Genomic DNA, 25498 nt, shown 5'->3' with positions numbered 1-25498 from the left:
AAGCTTGATTGGTGTGTCTGCTACGAGGCTTAAACGTAGGCCCGGATGAATAGAGGCTGCCCAGGAAGGTGCGTGCCACGCAGCCAGTACAGGGTGTGCAGATCCAGCCTGGGTCTCTGGACCCCCAGCCTGGGTTCCCTCTGCCCCTGTCTCCCTCTGCCCCTGTCTCCCTCTCTGAGGGGCTCCTTTAAAGGAGTAGGCTCTTGCCAAAGTGCATGCAGGTGAGACTGGTAGCTTTGCAATGGCAATGGAGATATTAACTTCTCTCCAGATGCCAAGTCATGTGGCACGTGCTGTGATATAGAGGTGTTTAGAGAGTGTGGTCCCTGCTCTCATGACACGCTCAGGCTAGTGAGGGCCACAAATCAGTGATGACAGGGGCCAGAGGAGGCACTGAACCCAGCTGGGAAGGGGACTGATATGTGGGGGTAATCCAGGAAGACTTCCAGGAGGAGGTGGCTCTTAAAGTGAGTTTCACAGGGATAGTTGGCTAGATCAAGAGGCCAGGGAAGCCCTCCTGCAAACATGTGGGTGAAATATTGGGAGATCTGGAGGCAGCAAGAGGTCCCAAGTGATCAAGCAGAAGTTGGTGAACGTGAAGCTGGAGGTCACCTTGGGCTGGGAGTCCTTGGTGCCGAGCAGAGGAGAGTGAAATGGACCCAGAGGCCATGGGAGGATGATGGGAATCCTTGGTCTGCCGTGGGCCCTGGCAAGACTCCACTCCCAGACCTCACTAGAGTGACCCGGGGGAGTCCATGGACACGGCTCAGAAGATGTATTTTTAGCAGCTCTGTGGTGGAAGTGATTTGATCTGGTGACAAAGGGTAGCTTCACATCCTCCCGCGTGGGAGAGCAATTTGGGGATGAAATGGACGGCGTCTGAAACACCCAGCTCCGGCTTCTCAATGGCTACTGGGTGCAATCTAGGGCCTCTGGAATGTGCAGGTGGCTGGCAACACTGAGGGTGCTGCAGGGTCCTGTGAGTCAGAGGGGACGAGGTTTGGGAGAGGTGTGTGGGCTTGGACATTGGGAGCTCCTGAACTTACTCTATAGGGAGCCGGTACCCCTGTTCCATAGCCGTGCAGCAGAACCCCAGAGGACACGTCCAATCCTGTTGCTTTTAATTGAGCATCTACTAGACTTGGGGGCTAAGTCTGGATTTTTTCCACCCCCACATACTTCCTGGTGGGTGCTGCGAGGACCGGAGGCTGAGACCCACTGGCAAAGCAGCAGGGCAGGGCCTTGGGGTCCTGAATCCTGGCTGGCATCCCAGCTTGTGACCTGAGGCAAGTCCCCAGACCTTGACAAGCCTCAGTTTCCCAATCTGTAAAGTAGACAAAATAACCCTTTCATGGTAGGCCCCTCATGAGGGACAAAGACCTCTGGGGAGCCACTCGGGACACAGAGCGCTGTGATTAACTCACAAAGGACAACCCAACCGCACGTGGCAGCGGCTCACACCTGCTTGGCTGGCCAGGCTCAGTCCAGTGTGCCGCCTTCTCTGCAGACCTTTCCTGCATGCCGGGTGCCTCTGCGACGTGTGCCTGCACCGTCTTGTGTCACTGACTGCCTTGCTCCCGAACTGCTGACTAATGATCATGTTCTCCCCCCATCCTGTGGCCAGGTTACTGCTGTATGCACAGTGCCCGGCACATAGTAGGGCCTCAATATGTATTTGCCTGTGTTAAGGGAGGACTGTGTTAAGGGAGGACTGTGTTAAGGCAGGACTGTGTTAAGGGAGGACTGTGTTAAGGGAGGACTGTTACCTGCTGCACAGAGGCTCTTTTCTTTTCTTTTTTGAGGTGGAGTCTTGCTCTGTCGCCCAGGCTGCAATGGCACGATCTTGGCTCACTGCAACCTGCACCTCCTGGGTTCAAGTGATTCTCCTGCCTCAGCCTCCCAAGTAGCTAGGATAACAGGCGTGCACAACCATGCCCAGCTAATTTTTGTAATTTTGGTAGAGACCGGGGTTTCATCATGTTGTCCAGTCTGGTCTTGAACTCCTAACCTCAAGTGAAACGCCTGCCTTGCCCTCCCAAAGTGCGGGATTACAGGCATGAGCCACCGCGCCCAGCACAGAGGTTCTTTTTACTGGAAGGCTTTAACATTAAGCTTCCTTCAGAATTTATCCATCCTCTTCAGAGTCCAGCTGTTCATGGCTTTCTTCATTCATTCAACAAGTATTTTAATTGAGCATCTACTAGGCAGCAAGCCCTTTCCAGACACTGGGGACAAAGTAATTAACAAAAGGGACAAGTCCCCTTTAGCATTACAAGCCAGCGTTTGTCTTAATTTCAGACACTCAGGAGAGCTGAGGGTGGTCACGCCCACCTCGGGGCTGGCCGCATGGCAAGCGGGTGAGGCCACTCTGCCGGCCAGGGTAGGCCCGCTGGCCAGGGGTCGCAGGAGAGAATGGACACTTGCTGGGGACTGGGCTACTGCCTGTTGCAAGAATAGGCGACAGCAGTGGGGGATTGTGACCGCGTGAATGTGAATGTGTGTGAGCTGGCAGCATGGTGTGTGTGCCCCGAGGGAGGGGATGCCCAGGTGTCCTGCAGGTGTTTGTGGGGTAGCCAGCTTCACCCAGCGCCTCCATGGATGCCAGCTGCCCCTGCCAGGTGAGAGCCCGGCCTCTGTTGTGTCTGCAGGTACGATGAGAAGCTCCAGAGCCTGCACGAGGGCCGGATGCCGCCTCCCACCAAGACGCCGCCCCCGCGGCCCCCGCTGCCCACCCAGCAGTTTGGCGTCAGTCTGCAATAGTAAGTGAGCCAGGGATGTGCCTGCTCCTATGCCCTGGACCCTGGGATCTGTGGGGCGTTTCAGAGTCCAGAGACATTTTCCCCAGACTTTTGTCTCCAGCAGCCAAGCTTAACCCTGCAGGAAAGATAAAGCCTGAGCTCCTCACTGAGGCTGCGGCTCGATGCTTGGTGCCTGGTGGGGGATTGTGTGCTCGCTGCTGTGTGCCTGGTGGGGGCGGGGGGGCGTGCTCGCTGCTTTGTGCCTGGTGGGGGGACCGGCAGTGGGTAGCGGATGGGGTCTCTGGGGTTCCCACCCCAGCTTCTGTCACTGCTGCCCTCTGGGCATATACTTCCCACCACCTTCAAGGAGGGCGTGGTCACAGAATGTGCTTAGGTGTGGATGTGGGGCGTGTCGTGCTCAGAAGAAGCTTCCGGAGCCAGTGGGCAGCTGCCTCTCATGGTCACGTACAGGCCTGGGTGAGGCAGAGACGGTGCCTGGTCACTCTGCATCCCTGATCCCCGCATCACCGTGCACCCTGCTAACACCCAGGCTGGACACAGGCATAGAGAAGATAGGCTTGTGCTGGACTCAGCCACTGAGATTTAGGGGTCATTGTTACTGCAGCGTAACCTGTCCTCCCTAATACCCTTTATCAGCCGCATGACCTCAAACTCACCTCTTCTCTCAGCTTGTTTCCTTATTTCTGGTATACAATCCTTTTTTGGGCTGGCAGGAGCAGAGTCTTGCTCTGCCTCTCAGGCTGGAGTACAGTAGTTCCATCTCAGCTCACCGCAACCTCCGCCTCTTGGGTTCAAGCGATTCTCCTGCCTTAGCCTCCTGAGTAGCTGGGGTTACAGGCACCTGCCACCACATCTGGCTATTTTTTTTGTATTTTTAGTAGAGAGAGAGTGTGGTCATGTTGCCTGGCTGGTCTTGAACTCGTGACCTCAAGCGATCCACTCACCTTAGCCTCCCAAAGTGCCAGGATTACAGGCGTGAGCCACTGTACCTGGCCACCCAGGGTAGATTTTGAAACATTTTGAAAGGTTTTGAGAACTGAGGAGGCTCTGGGTGGCATCTGGGCCAGGGGAGGAGATGCATCGGTCACCCGCCCTTTCTGAGCCATGTGGGCAAGGGCATTCCTGGGGTTAGAGGGGAGTGGATTCGGCCCTGGGGACTTGCCTGTTTCTTTCTTGGCCGAGAGTGGTGGAGTTCAGGGAGGATAGGGAGGGAGGCAGAGTCATGGACCCCAATGAAGTTCATACCCTCATTCCCAGAACCTGTGATTAGGTCACCTTATGTGGCAAAAGGGGCTTTGCAGAAATGATTAAGTGAAGGATCTTGGGATGAGGGGTTATTCTGGGTTCTCTGGTGGGCCCAAAACAATCGCCAGCATCTTTACAAGAGAGAGGCAGGAGGGTCAGAGTCAGAGGAGATGTGGCAGCAGAAGCAGAGGCCAGAGAGGTGCGGGGCCAGAAGCCAAGGTACTCAGGCACCTCTAGAAACTGAAAAAGGCAAGGAATGGATTCTCCCCGGAGCCTCCAGGTGGAACACAGTCTGGTCAACCCATTTTTGACTCCTGACACCTCCAGGATATGAGATAATACATTTGGGTGTTTTGTTTGTTCGTTTTGCTTTTTTTTTTTTTTGAGACAGAGTCTCGCTCTGTCCCCCAGGCTGGAGTGCAGTGGTGTGACCTCAGCTCACTGCAACCTCTGCTCCCCGGGTTCAAGCAATTCTCCTGCCTCAGCCTCCCAAGTAGCTGGGATTATAGGTGTCCACTGCCACGCCTGGCTAATTTTTGTATTTTTAATAGAGATGGGGTTTCACCATGTTGGCCAGGCTGGTCTTGAACTCGTGACCTCAGGTGATCCACCTGCCTTGGCCTCCCAAAGTGCCAGGATTACAGGTGTGAGCCACCTCGCCTGGCCCATTTGTGTTGTTTTAAGCCACCGAGTTGACGGTAATTGGTTACTGGGGCCACATGAAAATAAAGCAGGTGGTAGTGAGTGGTGGGTAGTTGTGAGTCTAGGGGGAGGGAAGTGTGTCTAAATCTTATTTCCAGAACCAGCAAAGGTTGCTTCTAGGGTGCTTGAGCCCAGGAGAGGGATGGGCCTAGAGTGCAAATGTGAAGCTGGGTGGGCATCTCAACACTAAAGAGGACCATTGGTGCCCCAGCGTGGACCCCTAGACCAGCACTGTCTGATGGAACTCTGTCAGGATGGACCTGGTCTGCGCGGCCTGGTATGGTAGCCAGTGCTTGGTGCGGCTGGTGCAGACGCTGAATTTCTAATTGTATTTCATTTTAACTGATTTCAATTAGAACTGTCGCAGGTGACTTTTGACAGTTGTACTGCACAGTACAGCTCTGTTTCACCCTCGCCTTCCCCAACTAGGCACACACACAAAGGGTTGCCACTTAGACATTTTGTAAGCACTGTGCCAGTAAATGAGCAAGAGAATATATGTTGAAATAGAATGTTCACCCCAAATATATCTGGAACACATAGTTTACTACCAAATAGTACTTCCTTTTCCTTTTTCAGACATTGTGAGAATGTGCAGGTATGAACAGCTCTTCAGCTCCCATCACCCCTTAGGGGCCGCCCAGGAATGCTGGGCTGGGCAGGCACCTGCAGTGACCTCAGGCTCCTCCTGGGGGCGCTGGTGAGAACTCAGCCCTTGAGCAGGCTGAGCCAGCAGACCAGAATTTTGGTTTTTTTTGAGACTTTTTTTTTTTTTTTTTTTTTTTTTTGAGATGGAGTCTCACTCTGTTGCCTAGGCTGGAGTGCAGTGGCAGGATCTTGGCTCCCTGCAACCTCTGCTTTCCGGATTTAAACAATTCTCCTGCCTCAGCCTCCTGATTAGCTGGGACTATAGGCACATGCCACCACACCCAGCTAATTTTTTTGTATTTTTAGTACAAGCGGGGATTCACCATGTTGGCCAGGCTGGTCTCGAACTCCTGACCTCAAGTGATCCACCTGCCTTGGCCTTCTACTGGGATTACAGGTGTGAGCCACCACACCTGGCCCAAGCCAGGATTTTCCAGCCATCAGATGACCGCTTTCCCCATGTTCCTGAAGCCCTGTGCCTCCAGCCCATTACTGGGGCTCTGCTGGGCTGATACTGCTTCCATGTGCTCTGACACACAGGGGCCTAGGGGTGGGTCCTTAGCTGGGAGACTCCAGCCACGCCTTTCTCATCTCTTATTTTATTGTTCAGAGTCACTTCTCTCTTCTTATCATCTAACAAAACTTTAAAAAGGAAAAACAAAGGCCAGGTATGGTGGCTCACACCTGTAATCCCAACACTTTGGGAGGCCGAGGCGGGTGGATCACCTGAGGTCAGGAGTTCAAGACCAGCCTGGCCAGTATGGTGAAACCCCGTCTCTACTAAAAATACAAAAAAAAAAAAAAAAAATTGCCGGGCTTGGTGCCGCACGCCTATAATCCCAGCTACTCGGGAGGCTAAGGCAGGAGAATTGCTTGAACCCGGGAGGCAGAGGTTGCAGTGAGCCGAGACTTTGCCATTGCACTCCAGCCCGGGAGACAGAGAGAGACTCCCCCTTAAAAAAGAAAGAAAGAAAGAAAGAAAAAACAAGCACAGCTCACAGACTTCGAAAGCCATCTACGTGAGTGAAGTGTGGGAAAATGGTTAGCCATGGCTGTAGGCCTCAACTCCTAGAAGGCCACCAAGAGATACGCTGCATTCTGAGCAGGTGCCTTTCAGAGCGTACTAATGCAGGGCCGTTGGCTTTAACTGTCACCTTGCCATAGTCCATCCCTCTCCAGGGCCAGTTGTAACTGTAAAAGTCCGGTCCTCAGCTGCTTTCGGGACAATGGGCCACACTGCGCGTGCCGCTTGGAGCGAGAATCCATGCAGTTGCCTCTTTAAATTAATATGTGGTTTCATTGCCAATGATTATAATAAAATGGCAATAAACATTTTAAAGGAAGCACTAGATATGTAATTTGTTTGGACTGTGAATGAATGAAAGTCATTAAAATTCATAACTGAATCCTATTCACAAATGTTAATTTGCCGAGTTAAGTTCAAAAGCATACAGCAGAAAGCTATCACCTTAGAATGAGCTAATTAAGGCCGGGCGCGGTGGCTCAAGCCTGTAATCCCAGCACTTTGGGAGGCCGAGACGGGTGGATCACGAGGTCAGGAGATCGAGACCATCCTGGCTAACACAGTGAAACCCCGTATCTACTAAAAAAATACAAAAAAACTAGCCGGGCGAGGTGGTGGGCGCCTGTAGTCCCAGCTACTCGGGAGGCTGAGGCAGGAGAATGGCCTGAACCCGGGAGGCGGAGCTTGCAGTGAGCTGAGATCCGGCCACTGCACTCCAGCAAGGGGGACAGAGTGAGACTCCGTCTCAAAAAAAAACATAAATAAATAAAAATAAAAGAATGAGCTAATTAAGTTAATACATTAAAGGGAAGTCAAAGATTCAAGAGGTCTTTGCTTGCCATCCCTGAAGAGGAAAAATGGAAACCTGAGGCCTGTGTGGGCAGCTGGGGGAGGTGGGTACAGGGCAGAGCTTGAGGTGTCCTTAGGCCTGGGTGGAGCAGGTCATGGCTGAGCTCTGGCATTTTTTTTCTTTTTTCTTTTTAATCTTTTTTTTTTTTTTTTTTTTTTTGAGAGGGAATCTCCCTCTGTTGCCCAGGCTGGAGTGCAGTGGCGTGATCTCTGCTCACTGCAAACTCTGCCTCCCGGTTCAAGCGATTCTCCTGTCTCAGCCTCCTGAGTAACTGGGACTACAGGTGCACGCTACCACGCCCGGCTAAGTTTTGTATTTTTAGTAGAGACAGGGTTTTGCCACGTTGGCGAGGCTGGTGGCAAACTCGTGACCTCAGGTGATCCACCCTCCTCAGCTTCCCAAAATGCTGGGATTACAAGCATGAGCCACTGCACCTGGCCGTTACTGTGTTTTGTTTTGTTTTGTTTTGTTTTGTTTTTGAGACGGAGTCTCGCTCTGTCACCCAGGCTGGAGTGCAGTGGCCTGATCTCAGCTCACTGCAAGCTCCGCCTCCCGGGTTCACGCCATTCTCCTGCCTCAGCCTCCAGAGTAGCTGGGACTACAGGCGCCTGCCACCTTGTCCGGCTAAGTTTTTGTATTTTTAGTAGAGACGGGGTTTCACTGTGTTAGCCAGGATGGTCTCGATCTCCTGACCTCGTGATCCGCCCGTCTCGGCCTCCCAAAGTGCTGGGATTACAGGCTTGAGCCACCGCGCCCGGCCTGTTTTGTTTTTTTTAAGGTGGAGTCTTGCTCCATTGCCCAGGCTGGAGTGCAGTGGCGCAATCTGGCTCACTGCAACCTCTGCCTTCCAGTTCAGATGATTCTCCTGCCTCAGCCTCCTGAGTAGCTGGGATTGCAGGTACCTGCCACCATACCCAGCTAATTTTTTTGGTTTGTTTTTTGTTTTTTGAGACAAAGTCTTGCTCTGTCACCCAGGCTGGAGTGCAATGACATGATCTTGGCTCACTGCAACCTCCACGTCCTGCATTCAAGTGATTCTCCTGTCTCACGCTCCCGAGGATATGGGACTACAGGCATGTGCCACCACGCCCAGCGAATTTTTTTCTATTTTTAATAGAGACGAGGTTTCACCATGTTGGCCAGGCTGGTCTTGAACTCCTGACTTCAGGTAATCCACCCATCTTGGTCTCCCAAAATGCTGGGATTACAGGTATGAGCCACTGAGCCTGGCCTGTTTTTTATTTTTCATCATAGCCATCCTAATAGATGTCAAGTGTAGTTCATTATAGCTTTGTTTCACATTTCACTGATGCCTAATGCTGTTAAGCATCTTTTCATGTGCTTATCAGCCCTTTGTTTACCTTCTTTGGAGAAATGTATATTCACTAGATCCTTTGCCTATTTTTTGTTTGAACTGTCTTTTCATTGTTGTAAAGATTTGTTGATATATGCTAGATCCTAGGCCCTTATCAGATGTATGGTTTGCCAGTGTTTTCTTCCATCCTATGTGTTGTCTCTACACCTTTTGATGGTATCTTCTGAAGCATAAAAGTTACATTTTGATGAAGTCCAGTTTATCTATTTTTTTCTTTTGTCACTTGTGCTTTTGGTGTTTTATCTAAGAAATCATTGCCAAATCCAAGGCCATGACAATTCATGCCTATGTTTTCTTCCAAGAGTTTTACCATTTAGCTGTTAGATTTGGGTCTTTGATAACGTTTTGAGTAGATTTTTCTATATGTTGTGACGTGAGGTCTGATTTGCTTCTTTGCATGTTGTTACAGCACCATTTTTTGAAAAGAGTTTTCCTGGCCAGGCAGGGTGGCTCATGCCTGTATGTAATCCCAGCACTTTGGTAGGCTGAGGCAGGTCGATCACTTGAGGTCAGGAGTTCGAGACCAGCCTGACCAACATGGTGAAACTGATGTCTCTACTAATAATACAAAAAAATTTGCTGGGCGTGGTGGCGGGCTCCTGTAATCCCAGCTACTCGTGGGGCTGAGACAGGAGAATCACTTGAATCTGGGAGGCGGAGGTTGCAGTGAGCCGAGATTGTGCCATTGTACTCCAGCCTGGGTGACAAGAGCAAAACTCCATCTCCAAAAAAAGAAAAGAAAATACTTTTCTTTTCCCCATTCACTTGTCTTGGTACCTTGTCAAAACCCAATAAACATGAGAGTTTATTTCTGGGCACTCTAATTCTTGTCTGTTGGTCTGTATGTTTATCTTTATGCCAGCACCACACAATCTTGATTACTGTAGCTTTGTAGTAAGTTTTGAAATTGGGAATTGTGAGCCCTCCAACTTTTTTTCCAAGATTGTTTTGGCTATTCTGTATCTCTTTACTTTCTGTATTCATTTTAGTATCAGCTTGTTCATTTCTGTAAAAGGCAGCTGGGATTTCAATAGGGCTTGTGCTGTGAGTGTAGACCAATTTTGAGGGTATTGCCATCTTAATAGTAGTCTTCCAATCCATGAACATGGGATGTCTTTCTATTTAGGTCTTTTAACTTTTTTTCAATGGCATTTTATAGTTTTCACTGTACCAGTTTTTTGAACTTTTTTGTTAAATTTTTTTTTTTTTGATTTGTGATGCTATTGTCAATGTAAATTTTTTTTTTTTTTTTTTTTTTTTTTTTTTTTTTTTTTTGAGACAGAGTCTTACATTGTTGCCTAGGCTGGAGTGCAGTGGTGCGATCTTGGCTCACTACAACCTCTGCCTCCTGGGTTCAAGTGATTCTCCTGCCTAAGCCTCCCCAGTAGCTGGAACTACAGGTGTAGTCACCTGTAGCCACCACACCCAGCTAATTTTGTATTTTTAGTAGAGATGGGGTTTCACCATCTTGGCCAGGCTGGTCTCAAACTCCTGACCTCTGGTGATCTGCCTGCATCGGCCTCCCAAAATGCTGGGATTACAGACATGAGCCACTGCACCTGGCCATCAATGTAATTTTTAATCTATCTTTTTGTTACTGATTGCTAGTTTCTAGAAATACATTTTTAAAATATATTGATCTTGTGTCCTGCAACCCTACTGAACTTGTTTATTAGTTCTAATATTTTTTTGTGTGTGGATTTTTTAGAATTTTCTATATCCAGGATCATGTCATCTGCAAATAGAGATGGCTTTCTTCCTTTTCAACCTAATGCCTTTTATTGCCTAATTATGCCTGACTGTAACCTCCAATACATTGTTGAATAAAAATGATGACAGCAGACATCCTTGTCTTATTCCTGATCTTAAGAATCAGCAGTTAAGCTGGGCTGAGCAGCATGTACCTATAATCCCAGCTATTTGGGAGACTGAGGTGGAAGGATTGCTTGAGGCTATGAGCTCAAGACTAGCATGGGCAACATAGCAAGACTCTGTGTCTATTAAAAAACAACAACAACAACAAAAGAATCAACAGTTAGTCCTTCACTACTAAGTATAATGTTAGCTGTGTGCTTTTCATAGATGCCCTTTATCAGGTTAAGAAACATCTTTTTGGCTGGGCGCAGTGGCTCACGCCTGTAATCCCAGAACTTTGGGAGGCTGAGGTGGGCAGATCACGAGGTCAGGAGATCGAGACCATCCTGGCTAGCACGGTGAAACCCCGTCTCTACTAAAAAATACAAAAAATTAGCGAGGTGTGGTGGCAGCACCTGTAGTCCCAGTTACTCGGGAGGCTGAGGCAGGAGAATGGTATGAACCCAGGGGGCGGAGCTTGCAGTGAGCAGAGATGGCGCCACTACACTCCAGCCTGGGAGACAGCGAGACTCTGCCTCAAAAAAAAAAAAGAACTTTTTTCTTTTCTTTCTTTTTTTTTTTTTTTTTTTTTTTTTTTTAGTTTTTATTTATTTGTTTATTTATTTTGAGATAGAGTCTCCCTCTGTGGCCTAGGCTGGAGTGCAGTGGTGCAATTATATAGATCAGTGTAACCTCAAACTCCTGGGCTGCAGTGATCCTCCTGTCTCAGTTTCCCAAGTAGCTGGTACTATAGGTATATACCACCATACCTGGTTAATTTTTACATTTGTTTTGTAGAGACAGGGTCTCATTATGTTGCCCAGGCTGGGAACATCATTTCTGTTTCTAGTTTGTTGAGTGGTTTGTTTGTTTGTTCATGTAAAGGTGTTAGGTTTTGTCAAATGCTTTTCATCACCGTTGAGATAATCACATGGCTTTTGTCCTTTATATTATTGATATGGCATATTATATTGATTGATTTTTATATGTTGAATAAACCTTGTATTCCTGGGATAAATAATTTGTGTTCATGGTGTATAATATTTTTCATGTATTACTGGATTTGCTTTGCTTGTATTTTGTTGAGGATTTTGTATTTATAAGAAATATTAGTTTGTCATTTTCTTGTCTTACGATATCTTTGTCTGGTTTTGGTGATACTGGCCTTAGAATGAGTTGGGAAGTGTTTCCTCCTCTTCTATTTTTTGGAAGAATTTGCACTATATTAGAGTTAATTTGTTAAACATTTGACAGAATTCACCACTGAAGCTATCTGATCTTAGGCTTTACTTTGTGGGAAGTTTTAAAATTACTAATGTAGGCCGGGCGCAGTGGCTCACGCCTGTAATCCCAGCACTTTGGGAGGCCGAGGCGGGCGGATCACAAGGTCAGGAGATCGAGACCACTGTGAAACCCCGTCTCTACTAAAAATACAAAAAATTAGCCGGGCGCGGTTGTGGGCGCCTGTAGTCCCAGCTACTCGGGAGGCTGAGGCAGGAGAATGGCGTGAACCCAGGAGGCGGAGCTTGCAGTGAGCCGAGATCGTGCCACTGCACTCCAGCCTGGGCAACAGAGCGAGACTCCATCTCAAAAAAAAAAAAAAAAAAAATTACTAATGTAACCTCTTTGCTTGTTGTATTTATTCATATTTTATATTTCTTCTTGAGTCAGTTTTGATAGTTTGTGTCTTTCCAGGAATTTGTTTGTTTCCTCTAGGTTTTCTAATTAGTTGGCATGTAATTGTTTATAGTACTTCTTCATAATCCTTTTATTTGTATAATGTCACTAGTAATGTTTCCTCTTTCATTCCTGATTTTAGTAATTTGAATCTTCACCCTTTTTTTTCTTGGTCAGTCTGGCTAAAAACTTGTCAATTTGTTGATCTTTTCAAGGAGCCAACTTTTGGTTTTGATGATGTTCTCTATTATTTTCCTATTTTCTATTTATTTCTACTCTAATCTTTACTTTCTTCCTTCTGCCTGTGTCAGATTTAGTTCATTTTCTTTTTCCAGTTTTTTAAGGTGCAATGTTTATTATTTTGAAATCTTTCTTTTTGCAATGTAAGCGTTTATGGCTATAAATTTCTCTCGTTAAGTCCTGCAATAGGTGTATCTGTTAGTGTATTATTTCCACCATTTTAATCTTAAAATATTTTCTAATTTCTCTTGTAATTTTTTTCTTTGATTCATTGGTTTCTAGGAGTCTGTTGTTAAATTTTCACATATCTGTATTGATTTTCAGTTTTCTTTTATTATAATTAGATAACTTACTTTGTATGATTTAACTTTAGATTTATGGAGGCTTGTTATATGGTATAACATGGTCTAGCCTGGAGAATATTCAATGGACACATGAGAAAAATGTACATTCTATTATTGTTGGGTGGAGTGCTCTATAAATGTCAGTTAAGTCTACTTGGTTTCTAGTGTTTTTCAGTCTTCTATTTCTCTGTCAATTTCTGCCTAGTTGTTCTATTTATTATTGAAAGCAGGGGATTGAAGTCTCCAGTATTATTTTAAAATTATTTATTTCTCCCTTCAATTCTGTCTCTTTTGGCTTCATATGTTTAGGGGCTGTATTGTTAGGTGCATAAATTTTTATGATTCTTACTTTCTTATGAATCCTTGCATGATGATAAAAATGTCCTTCCTTGCCACCAGTAACAATTTTTGTGTTAAAGTCTATTTTGTCTAATATTAATATAGCCATTACAGCTGTTTTTAGTTACTGTTTGCATGGTGTATCTTTGTATCTAGGGTGAAAATAGGTTTTACTTTCAACCTATTTGTGTCTTTGAAGCTAAAATGTGTCTCTTGCAGGCGGCATATAATTAGGTCATGTTTTTCCCCATTCCACCTTCTTTATTATTTAATCCATTTATATTTAGTGTGATTACTTATAAGGCAGGAGTTACATCTGCTATTTTGCTATTTGTTTTCTATATGTCTTATGACTTTTTTGTTCCTTTATGTCTTCATTAATACCTTCTTTTGTGTTAAATACATACTTTCTAGCATACCGTTTCAATTTTTTGTTTCTTTTGCTATGTATATATTTAAAGTATTTTCTCAATTGTTGCCTTAGGGATTAGAATTTATATCTTAATTTATAACAATCTAGTTCTAATAAAGAAGGATTGTGGAGCCGGGCATAGTGGCTCATGCCTGTAGTCCCAGCACTTTGGGAGGCCGAGGCGGGCGGATCACAAGGTCAAGAGATTGAGACTATCCTGGCCAACATGGTGAAACCCCATCTCTACTAAAAATACAAAAAGATTAGCTGAGCTTGATGGCAGGCGCCTGTAGTCCCAGCTACTCAAGAGACTGAGGCAGGAGAATCAGTTGAACCCAGGAGGCGAAGGTTGCAGTGAGCCAAGATCGCACCACTGCACTCCAGCGTGGCAACAGAGTGAGACTCAGTCTCAAAAAAAAAAGAAGGATTGGGGACTTGCAGACTCTTCAGAGAATACAACTTTTGGGTGTTTTCTTCCACCCCACTCTAACACTCCTTCTTTGCCACTGGAAGAAACATGATCTGATGGTGATCTTATTATCAAGGAGGACCATGTGGCCCTTTTAGTTTTTGCTTATCTCCCAGAGCCAAGGTTTTAACTGAGCCAGGGCTCACTTTTGTTAGAAAAGAACTGATAAGTATCTGTTTTTCTAGTGTTTTTTTCCCTGTGTGTTTGAGATATGCTCTTCTTCCACCTCCTGTACCACGTGGCTGTCTGGAGAGTACACTGTCCTTCTCTTTGCGATCAGCCTCCAGGGTGGGACGCTGGCCTCCCATAGGCTCTGGTTCTGAGCCATGTGTGCCAACCTGACTTGCCAGAACCTCTACCCCGTTAGTTTTGGGGACTGACCTCGCTAAGGATACCAAGCAGTTTCTCCTTCCCCATCTACCTACAAAGAGAGGCAGCCCTGCACATGTGAGACTACAGGATTCCAGTGCCTTGTTGCCACCTTTCACCTCACAGCACCTCCACCTTGTACCACATCCTAACTCTAAATACAAGACTGTGATCTGTACTTTTTTTTTTTTTTCTTTTTTTTTTTTTTTGGAGACAGGATCTCACTATGTTGCCGAGGCTCTTTCAAACTCTTGGGGCCAAGTAATGTTCCTGCCTCAGCCTCCTGAGTCGCTGGGATTACGGGTGTGTGCCACACTGCTTGTCTTTTGAACCCAGGTATAATGAGGACTTTGAAGTCAGATTTTAATTTGAACCCTGGCTGTAGCCAACCCTAGGCTGTGTGACTCCAGACACGATAATTTTCCTGAGCCTCAGTTTTGTCCTCTATAAAAATGGGGGCACAGTGATGCAGTGAGTGGGCTTTAGTATTGCATGTGGTGCACAGTAGGTCCTCAGTACACAGTGGTCACTGTGATCGTTCACATGCACTGCCCGTTTCCGTGGGCATCCAGGACCTCCCTGGCTGACTCTGACTGAGAACTTTGCAGGTCAGTGACGCAAGCTGCAGCCATTCATCCCATTTCAAATATTGGGAGGGGAGATGTTACATTTAGAAGATGAATGAGGCCGGGAGCGGTGGCTCACGCCTGTAATCCCAGCACTTTGGGAGGCCGAGGTGGGTGGATCACGAGGTCAGGAGATCGAGACCATCCTGGCTAACACGGTGAAACCCCGTCTCTACTAAAAATACAAAAAACTAGCCGGGCGTGGTGGTGGGCGCCTGTAGTTCCAGCTACTCGGAGGCTGAGGCGGGAGAATGGCGCGAACCCGGGAGGCGGAGCTGGCAGGGAGCCGAGATCGCGCCACTGCACTCCAGCCTGGGAGACACAGCGAGACTCCGTCTGAAAAGAAAAAAAAAAAAGATGCATGACCATCTAAGAGGGTTGGGAAAAGCCTGGGTGCCCAACTGAGGCAGGCCTGCTCAGCACTCCCCGCTATCACTGTAATTTCAGGTTGCCATTCCTCCCTCCCCCTTCCCTTTTCTTTCTTTTCTTTCTTTCCTTCCTTCCTTCCTTCTTTTTCTTTCTTTCGTTTGTTTGTTTTGAGACAGTCTCACTCTGTCACCCACGTTGGAGTGCAATGGCACGATCTCAGCTCACTGCAACATCCACCTCCCTGGTTCAAGCAATTCTCCTGCCCCCGCCTCCTGAGTAGCTGGGACTACAGGTGCGTGCCATCATATCTGGCTAATTTTTGTATTTTTGGTAGAGATGGGGTTTCACCATATTGGCCAGGCTGGTCGAATTCCTGACCTCAGGTGATCCACCCACATTGACCTCCCAAAGTGCTGAGATTACAGGAATGATCCACTGCACCCAGCCCCTACTGTTTTTAAAAAGTCACAATTTCTCCTTATTTGTGCATTCCTTGCATGCAAAACCAGAGAAAAAACATGCTCTGAATTACTCTAAGCACATCTCCCGAGGGGAAGGGTACAAGCAAGAATTATGTGCTGAGAATCCCCGATGCCCTCCAGTGGGTGGACAAATGTTGAAAAGCCAGGTGGGAGTGATTGGCCGCAGAGCACACTGTGCTGACCAGTGAATTGTGCACTGTGCTCCTGGGTCCTCCTGCCCAGCATGCATCTTGGAACTTTAGTTCATGGTGTGGGTTTAATGCAGTTTGTGCATCCTTGCTGAGACCTGACCCTGGCATGCACACATTGAGATGCAGGAGATGAACGTGGTATGATACGATTCACCGCCGCCCTGGGCATCCCCGCCCAGCCAGGAAACAGCACATCTGCCAACCAGAGTCCCCTGGGGTCATTGTTATGCACAGCACTGACTCTGTCAGTCCATTGAACAAGCCTCTCTCTGAGCCAGCAAGTAGGGGATGGGCAGGGGAGGAGAAACCCAAACTGTGGGTTGCTGCTCTATGGAGAGTAGTCATTTTATGCCGGGGCCCTGTTGTTCCGCTAACTGTGAGAGCCTCAGAGTAGATATGGGTGTTCCTCAAATGCAGCGGAAAACACGCTTGGCTGGGAGCATGGCAGCTCTGGGCAAGTCTCTCTTTGGAGACCTCAGTTTTCTCATCTGCCTGAAGAGGTTGGGCTGGATAATCTCAGAGTCTCTTCCTGCTCTGAGAGTCTTTTATTATTTATTTATTTATTTTGAGATGGGGACTTGCTCTGTCTCCCAGGCTGGAGTGCAGTGACGCAGTCTCAGCTCACTGCAACCTCCACCTCCCAGGTTCAAATGATTCTCTTGCCTCAGCATCCCAAGTAGCTGGGATTACAGGAGTGCGCCACCATGCCTGGCTAATTTTTTTTTTTTTTTGAGACGGAGTCTTGCTCTGTCATCCAGGCTGGAGTGCGATGGCACGATCTTGGCTCACTGCAACCTCCGCCTCCTGAGTTCAAGCAATTCTCCTGCCTCAGCCTCCTGAGTAGCTGGGATTACAGGCATGTGCCACGTGCCACCATACCTGGCTAATTTTTGCATTTTTAGCAGAGACGGGGTTTCACCATGTTGGTCAGGCTGGTCTCAAACTCCTGACCTCGTGATCTGCTGCGTCGGCCTCCCAAAGTACTGGGACTGCAGGTGTGAGCCACCATGCCCGGCCTTAATTTTTGTATTTGTAGTAGAAACAGGGTTTCTCCATAGTGCCCAGGCTGGTCTGGAATTCCTGACCTCAAGTGATCCACCCACCCCAGCCTCCCAAAGTGCAGGATTGTAGGCGTGAGCCACCGTGCCCCGCCTGAGAGTCTGCTTTTAAAGGACAGTGCAGAGACAGAGCAGTAGGCAAAGGGATCTTTCAGGAACTCGTTCTCCTCATAACTCTGCATTGTCCCGCCTGTTCAGCAGGACTCAGTGAGGCCCCCTCCCTGGGAACAGTAGCCAGCCAGGGCTTTGGAATCAATGGATGCAGGCTCTCCAGCTGCGTGAACCCGGATAAGTCCCCGTAGCTCACTGGGCCCATTGGTTCAGCTGTGACACGGACCGCCTGTGTGTGGCCTGGGAGGCTGCTCAGCCCCTGGCGTTGGGACGATTTTCGTCAGTGCCGTTGACTTGTAGCTCAGCAAAGCCTGTACCTCCCTTGCCGTTTAATATTTGCAGACCCTGGAGAGAGAGCGCGCCAGCATCTCTGCTTTCCATTTGAGAAACTGAGGCTGGAGAGGATAAGGAAACTGGCCAGTGGTGATTTAGCTCCTAAGGGCAGGGAGGGCCAGGGCTTGGAAGGGTCGGTCTGGCTCCTTAAGGAGGCAGAGGGGAGGAAAAGAGCCTGTAACTTTGGCGCATCCTGGGAGAAAAGGACCTGCCCGCCACATTCCTCCCTCCCCAGGGACACTGTCTCTGTGGGCTCCGGGACACCTTTGCCCTCTCAGAGTGGAAACCAAGATGGGAAAGAGGCGGGACGCCAGGTCTGTATTCCCGCAGCAGCAGGACCTCCTGAAGGCCACACCAGGCCCCCCGGCACCTCGGGGAGCTGTGGATTGCTGCTCAGTGTCCCCAGTGTGAAGCTTCAGCAAAAGTGAAATCGCCGTGAAACCAAACCATCCATCGAGATTAGGATATGCAGAAGCCTTATGGCTGTGGACAGAGTTTTAATCACCATTTAAGTGGATCAGCGGATTCTTCTGTAAATCTTGGAATAAAGCTAAAGCACACTGGATACCATGTTCACCTGAAAATCTTCCGACAGAGAGACGTTCGCAGGGGGCCGTGGAGCGCAGCAGGAGGAGCAGAGATGGAAGCCCAGGCCGGGCTGGCCTCCCCGGGCCAGCCCTCGGTTACGGGACCTTGAGCTGGTCACCTGGCCTCTCCCAGTGTCGTCCTCTGATCTCTAACTTGGGCTCATGAAATGATGGTGGAAATGAGGCAGACGATACACACGTGGAGGAAAGCCTTCACTCTCAGCCCGGTGGGTTTCAGTCGGGCTCTTTCCATCATGACCGAGTCTTCCGTTACCTGTTACCGCTTCACAGATTCCCAGGACTTAGCAGTTTCCAACAGCAACCACGTTACATGGCTCCTGGTGTTTGTGGAATTTGGGCAGAACTCGGCCAGGTGAGTTTGCCCGTGGGGCGTTGGCAGAGGGCACGTGGTGGTGTCCAGCTGGTGGCTGGCCAGGATCATCCAAGACATGCCTCATGATCCTGCACCTCTGACCTCAGTGGGGACTGTTGGCCGGAGCACCTGCCCGCAGTGTCCCCGGCGTGACGTTCCCAGGATAGCTGCGTTTCGTCCAGGGCAGCTCAGGGCTTCCAGCGCAAAGGTTCCCGAGATCACAGGTGGGAAGAGTTAGGCTCTTTAGGATGGGAGAGAAGGACCTGGCCCAGAAACTGAACCGTTGCTTCTGTCAAATTCTGTTGATCCAGACAGGGTCCTGGGGACCTGTGACTGCTGTCAAAGTGGCTTAAAGCAACACATATTTATTTTCTTGTGATTCCAGAGGTCGCAAGTCCTGAAATCAGAATCTCGGCAGGGCTGCATTTTTTCTGGAGGCTCTGGAGGGTATCTGTTTGTCTTCCAGTTTCCAGAGGCGCCTATGCTCCTTGGCTCCCGGCCCTCCCTTCCATCTTTTTCTTAGCACATCACTCTGGCCCAGCTTCCCTTGTTACATCCCCTCTCCTTTCTGCTCACAAGGTCCTCTGCAAGGATCTTTGTGATTCTGTCAGGTATCTTAATCTGTTCCGGTTGCTATGACAAAGTACCATAAATGGAGTGGCTTATAAACAACAGAGATTTATGAGCTGGAGGCTGGGAAGTCTGTGTGCCACCAGATTCGGGCAAGTAACTGTAGCTCGCTGGGCCCATTTGTTCAGCTGTGACGTGGACCGCCTCTGTGTGGCCTGGTTGGAATGATTTTCGTCAGTGCTGTTGGCTCGCCGCTCAAGGAAGCCGGCACATCCCTTTTCATGCTGAGGATTCGGTGTAGGATGAGGACCTGCTTGCTGGTTCATAGATGGTGCCTCCTAGCCGCGTCCTCATGTGGAGAAAGGGGAAGCTCTCTGGGGTTGCTTTTAAAAGCGCGCTAGGCCGGGCACGGTGGATCACGCCTGTAATCTGGCACTTTGGGAGGCGGAGGCAGGTGGATCACGAGGTTAAGAGATCGAGACCACCCTGGCTAACACGATGAAACCCCGTCTCTACTAAAAATACAAAAAATTAGCCAGGCATGGTGGCGGCGCCTGTAGTCCCAGCTACTCAGGAGGCTGAGGCAGGAGTATGGCGTGAACCCAGGAGGCAGAGGTTGCAGTGAGCAGAGATCGCGCCACTGCACTCCAGCCTGGGTGACAGAGCAAGACTCCATCTCAAAAAAAAAAAAAAAAAATTAAAGGAGCACTAATCACATTCTCAGTGACCCAGTCCCCTCACACAGGCCCACCTCCTAATGCCATCACTTTGGGGGTTACAATTTCAGCTTAGGAAATTTGACGGGTCCTAAACATTCCGACCATAGGATCGAGCCTCCCCATATAGTCCTGGTCAGTCTCCCATCTCTGGAGCCTCAGTTTACCTGAGCATGGTGACACACACATATAATCCCAGGGAGGTGCCTGGGCAACATAGGGAAACCCTGCCTCAAAAAATAAGTAAATAAAAAGATAAAAAACAAGATCCTCAATTTAATTATACCTACAGAATCCCTTTTGCCATAGGTTGTCATAAGTGCTCAGGATTAGGACATGGATTTCTTTGGGGGCCATTATTCTGCCCACCACAGTGACCAGTCATCACTGGTCACTTCACACTGTGGGACCCTGGGCAGGTTCTGTCCATGTCCTGAGCCTCAGTTTCCTCATCTGTAAATTGGTTTTTTCTTTTTTTTTTATTTTGAGACAACATCTTGCTCTGTTGCCCAGGCTGGAGTGCAGTGGCACGATCTCAGCTCACTGCAGTTTCCGCCTCCCGGGTTCAAGCAATCCTCCTGCCTCAGCCTCCCAAGTAGCTGGGACTACAGGTGCCCACCACCATGCTCACCTAATTTTTGTATTTTTAGTAGAGACAGGGTTTCATCATGTTGGCCAGGCTGGTCTCGAATTCCTGACTCCTCAAGTGATCCACCCGCCTCGGCCTCCCAAAGTGCTGGGATTACAGGTGTGAGCCACCGCACCTGGCCTATTTTATTTTATTTTTTTGAGATGAGTCTTGCTCTATTGCCCAGGCTGGAGTGCAGTGGCGCGATCTCAGCTCACTGCAACCTCCACCTCATGGGTTCAAGTGAGTCCCCTGCCTCAGCCTGGAGAGTGGCTGAGATTACAGGTGTACACCATCAGGCCCGGCTAACTTGTATTTTTGGTAGAGACAGGATTTCACCATGTTGGCCAGGCTAGTCTTGAACCCCTGGGCTCAACTGATCCATCTGCCTTGGCCTCCCAAACTGCTGGGATTACAGGTGTGTGCCACTGTGCCTGGCCAACATTTCTTTATGTGAATCTCTGTCTCAAAATAGCACAGTAAGAGACAGGTTAACCCAGATAACATACTGGGTTTTTGTCAACTATGTTTTTTAACTGAATCGGCATCCAGTCCTGGGCTTCATGTTCTACCCTCACAGCCAAGCCATCTCATACTGCTGGGACTTCTCAGTATGGCTCACCTGTGTAGAATGCCCTTCTGTCTTTTGTCCTCTGGCAGGCTCCTACTCATCCCTCAGAACCCAGCTCTGAAGTTGCCCCCTGGGGAAGCCCTCCCCAACCCCCAGGTCTTCCCTGTATCATAAATATCCCTCTCGTGGAGTTCTCAAATGCTGCACTATCATTTTATTATTCGGCCTCCAGACTTTGTGCTTCCTGAGGGCAGAGCCTGCCTCTGTCTTCCTGGATGGTGCCTGGGTCCTGTGTTTTCACAGGGGTGTGGAGAGGACCAGCGCCTCTTCTCATTATGATCACCCATCAAACTCAGGTAAAAACTGCCCCTTTCTTTTCTCTTTTCTCAGCCTCAAAGACAAAAATCAAGGCGAACTCATCCCCCCCGTGCTGAGGTTCACAGTGACGTACCTGAGACAGAAAGGTGAGACAGGGCCGGCTCCAGCTGGGTGATGTGAGGGCTGCTGGGTGCACCTCTCTGGGTGGTTTGTCTTGGATCCTGAGCACCCATAAGCCAGGGGGTGTGACCAGGAAGGGAGGGGCTCAAGCACAGTGGCTCCAGGTCTGGGCTCTGGTCTTGGATGGTCTGGGTTTGAATCCTGTCTCCCCCGTGTACTAGCTGTGTGACCTGGGGCCAGTTACTCACCCTCTCTGGGCCTCCATTCCCTTGTCTGTCCAGTAAGGTTAATAACAAACAGTACCTAACTTGCAGGATTGTTGTGACCCCTAAATGAGACAGCGCTACAAAGCACTTCGGGCAGTGCTGGTCTATAGGAAGCCTTCTGGAAATGGGGGCTCCTCTGATGGGATCAACTTTGATTTGCAGACACCATTGCCAGTGGGGTGGGTGCAGTCAGGACCTTGAAGTGGGGTGAGCCTTGTGGGCTCTCCACAGCTCCTGAGGCTAGAACTGAGGTCCGTGGAGAAGGTGTGTGGAGGCTGCTTTCCTACCTTAATGGGAGTAAAGAGGTTCCCACGGAGGAGCAGGCACCAGGGAGGCTTATCTGGCACCAGGGGTGCAGGTGTGCTCGGTGGGCCAGGTGGTCTCCAGCCTGGGTGCTGCAGTGCAGCTGTGTGGGCGTCAGACAGGAAGTGAGCGCCTCCCGCATCGCCACCGCCCAGACAGGGCTGGCTCCCTCCAGCCTCCAGAGCCCAGCTCAGTGGTTGCTTCCTCAGGGAATTCCCCCAACATAGCCAAAGCCCCTAAAGCAGACCCCAGCTCTGCCACGGACGCAGCACCATGGGCCCCCGAGACCCCACCACCCTGTGGTCCGTGTCTCATGTTCCATCCGGCGGGGAGTTGCCGTGCAGTGGCTCAGAAAGCACCGCCTCGGCCCTGCACCTTCTGGTTGCGAGTGGGCTGGTTTCCTCTTTGGAGCAGGCCCAGTGGGTGGTCTTTGAAAAACCTGCTTCAGACAGGCGGGGCCTGGAGAGCCCATCCTCACCTGTAGGACAGGGTGCCCAGGAAATGCGCTTTGGCACGAGAGTCTGTGCACACGGGGATGGCATCAGTGAGCAGGTGTGCTGGGCGGGGGCATGGGTGGGCCATCTCCCTCACACCCCAGACCTTGTGGCCCCAGTATTTCCCTGAGCCACGATGCTCGGCTGGCAGGTGACAGGTACGGGGGGCATCCCACACTGGGACCCCAAGGGGCCCGCCTGTCCCCGGCCTGGACAGCCCCTCCTTGCCCTCTGCCAGTTAGGTCCTGCTTTCTGTAAGCCCTCTCCAATTCTGCCCCTCTCCTGGACAGAACTGCCTTCTTCATGTGCCCCCATCATTCAGTCCCTCACTCGGGAGACATTTGCTGGGTGCCTCCCTCGTGCCAGACTCTGGGGATATGAAAGTGAGCACACGGGACGTGGAAGAAGCACCTGTTCCGCCAAGAGCTACCCAGATGCTGACTCCGTCAGGGAGGAGGCCCTGCCAGACCGGGGTCCCTGTTAGGGGGTTTGACCTTGTTGGGGGGCTTCCCTGAGGGAGGGGCAGTAGAGCTGAGCTCTGAGGACGGGGAGAAGCTGGCCATGCCGGGGGACAGGCCCCAGAGAGGAGAGCAGGTGCAGAGGCCCATGGCTGTGGGAGTGCAGGAGCGTGTGGGGCTTGGAGGAAGCTGAGAGGAGAAGGGGAGGTCAGGCCTTGCAAGTCCCAAGAAGACTTGTACCTCCAGATGCCTGGGCCACAGTCCTAGGTCCTGGTGTTCCGGGGTACCCCTGTCATCCACTGCAGGCCCCCCAAGGGTAGGCTCAGGCCTGTTTCTCTTCCTGGCTCTGGAGCCAGCAGGGGCCTGGCCGGAGGAAACCCTTCCCTCCACCCCAGGGCTGCTTTCATAAGCCAGTTACAAGTGCTGAAAACTCTCTTTATAAACCAGCCATGGAGACAAGTTTTCTTCTTTGATTACAATCACCTCTTTAGCAGAATCGCCTAATAGAACTTGGACATCATCTGTATCTTCACTGTCTAAACAGCAGCCACCAGCCCCTGTGGCAGTAGCCCAATAGGGCAGGTCATATGAGGTTCATGCAATTGAGTGACTAGATTTTTAATTTTATTTAATTTTAATTAAAGTTCAGTCCTCATGTACAGCTACTGGCTGCTGTGCTGGACAGCTCAGCCCTAGCCCTTGTGGGAAGCCACATGTCTGGAGGCCTCCTGGGTGCCAGGCACGTGCTGGGCATCAGCGTGTCCAGTCCTCTCTGCAGCCCTCGGAGACAGGAGCTCATGGCCTTACTCTGTAGATAAACAAGGCAGATAGGCTCAGAGAGGCTGAGTGCTTTCTCTGAGGTCACACAGCTGGCAGGCAGAGCTGGACTAGAGCCTAGGTCTGTCTGAGTTTAGAATCTGTTTCTGCTTTCCCTTTCCACGGACCACAGAGGTGGGAAATCGGGCGGGTTGGGGAATATGGGAAAGATCTGAGGAACAAATGAATTTGTGGAGGCCAGCCACAGGTGGGTGATGCCGTGGGCAAGGGGGTGTCATATAACGTCCTGGAAGCCCAGTGGGCTGGGACCTGTGAGACACCCGGAAGCTCCTCTCCTGCAGGCCTGCGCACCGAGGGCCTGTTCCGGAGATCCGCCAGCGTGCAGACCGTCCGCGAGATCCAGAGGCTCTACAACCAAGGTGAGGCTGTCCCACAGTCCTGAGCCCCGAGCTGTCTGGCCAGCGAGCACAGCACTCCGGGCCTCAGAGCAGAGGCAGGGAAGCACCGCCCCCACAACCCATCCAACTCCCAGAAAACACTCAGGGTGGGGGCAGCTGCCCAGGAGCCATCGAGGGGCCCACTGGTAGTCCAGAGTAGGGACCCTTTGTCCAGACCCCCAACCCTGCTGGGACATGGTGGCCGCACGATGCCATTTTGCCTTTAGGGGCTCTCCATCTGCACCAGGTGGGCACGTGCTTTCAGGAGACACCCTGCAGTGCAGGGCAGCTGGTTTTTTATCTGGCAGCTCCCCCGAACTGGCTCAGCACGGCTTCCTTAACTGCCATGTGTAACCTGCGGGCAGGGGCAGTGGCCTCTGAGCTGAGGGCACATCACACTAATACTAACGAAGCCGCTGACAAGACTTGCCCTCGATCCAACTCGCTCCCGCGACCAGTTGTGCATCACACAAAAATGGAGCATTGGGTCCGCACTGGGCCGAGCTCAGGCCTGCCTGTCTCAGGCCCGGGGCCTGCAGTGTCATCTCTGCCATGGCCCTGACCTCAGAGAGCTGGCATTGTAGCTGGGAGCAACAGCACACCACAGAGAAGCCAGCAGCCCACCCCATCCTCCACTGGGAGCCCAGGAGGAGGCAGTGAGGGCAGTGTAGGGGCTGATGGGGCCAGAGCACCCCATTTGTAGGTGGGGACAGCATCAGGCACTTCCCATCCGGACATCTCACGCCCTGTCTCAGAGCTCGTTCTATAGCCGCAGTGCCCAGGCCGGGGTGCAGACCTCAGCAGTGCCATGTTGTGTGTGCAGGGAAGCCTGTGAACTTTGACGACTACGGGGACATTCACATCCCTGCGGTGATCCTGAAGACCTTCCTGCGAGAGCTGCCGCAGCCGCTTCTGACCTTCCAGGCCTACGAGCAGATTCTCGGGATCACTTGTGCGTAGCTGCCCCGGGGCGGGAGTTGGGGGGCTTGGTCCTCAGATGCTGTCCCCCAGCTACTGGCCCAGGGTCAGGCTCTGGGGTGGCCTAGGTGGCGTGTCCCCACCCTCATTCTGTTGCCACCTGGCACTGCAGGGCAAGAGAGGGGGTCGTTGGGGCTGCCCCACCGTGGACAGACAGGCCACACTGTCCAAAGGCAGAGCAGGTGCGGTCGGTCAGGGTTGTTCAGGCCGGTCTCTCAGGCGCAGCTGGGCCGGGAGGCAGGGTGATGGGGGGCTTTCTAGATCTGGGGCTCATCATCCTGGTCAAAGTCCTGCCTATACCACCTCCCAGCCCCCAAACCCTCAGCTCTCTCATCTAGAAAGGGGCTCTCGGCATTTCTCCCCCAGTCATTGTAGGATGCCAAGCATATGTGATAGGAACTGAGCAGCTATAGGGTCTGATCCTA

At 50.4% G+C, this 25498-nt stretch overlaps 1 protein-coding gene across 27 annotated transcripts in view; it reads left to right on the top strand.

The window, feature by feature from the left end:
• Positions 1 to 25498, top strand: part of ARHGAP8 (Rho GTPase activating protein 8) — a 98237-nt gene that overhangs the window by 58326 nt on the left and 14413 nt on the right. For all 27 annotated transcript variants that reach the window (XR_013398903.1, XR_013398905.1, XR_013398904.1 and 24 more), the window contains 4 exons: positions 2649 to 2759; positions 21313 to 21386; positions 24000 to 24077; positions 24919 to 25047. Coding sequence is in view for 23 of the 27 variants with exons in the window: in XM_077949351.1 (XP_077805477.1) it covers positions 2649 to 2759; positions 21313 to 21386; positions 24000 to 24077; positions 24919 to 25047 (392 nt within the window). In the remaining 4 variants the exon portion in view is untranslated. The remainder of the gene's footprint in view (positions 1 to 2648; positions 2760 to 21312; positions 21387 to 23999; positions 24078 to 24918; positions 25048 to 25498) is intronic.

Source organism: Macaca mulatta, chromosome 10 (genome assembly GCF_049350105.2).
Source record: "Macaca mulatta isolate MMU2019108-1 chromosome 10, T2T-MMU8v2.0, whole genome shotgun sequence".
NCBI classification, from domain to species: Eukaryota; Metazoa; Chordata; class Mammalia; order Primates; family Cercopithecidae; genus Macaca; species Macaca mulatta.
This window is presented reverse-complemented; position numbering and strand designations above follow the sequence as displayed.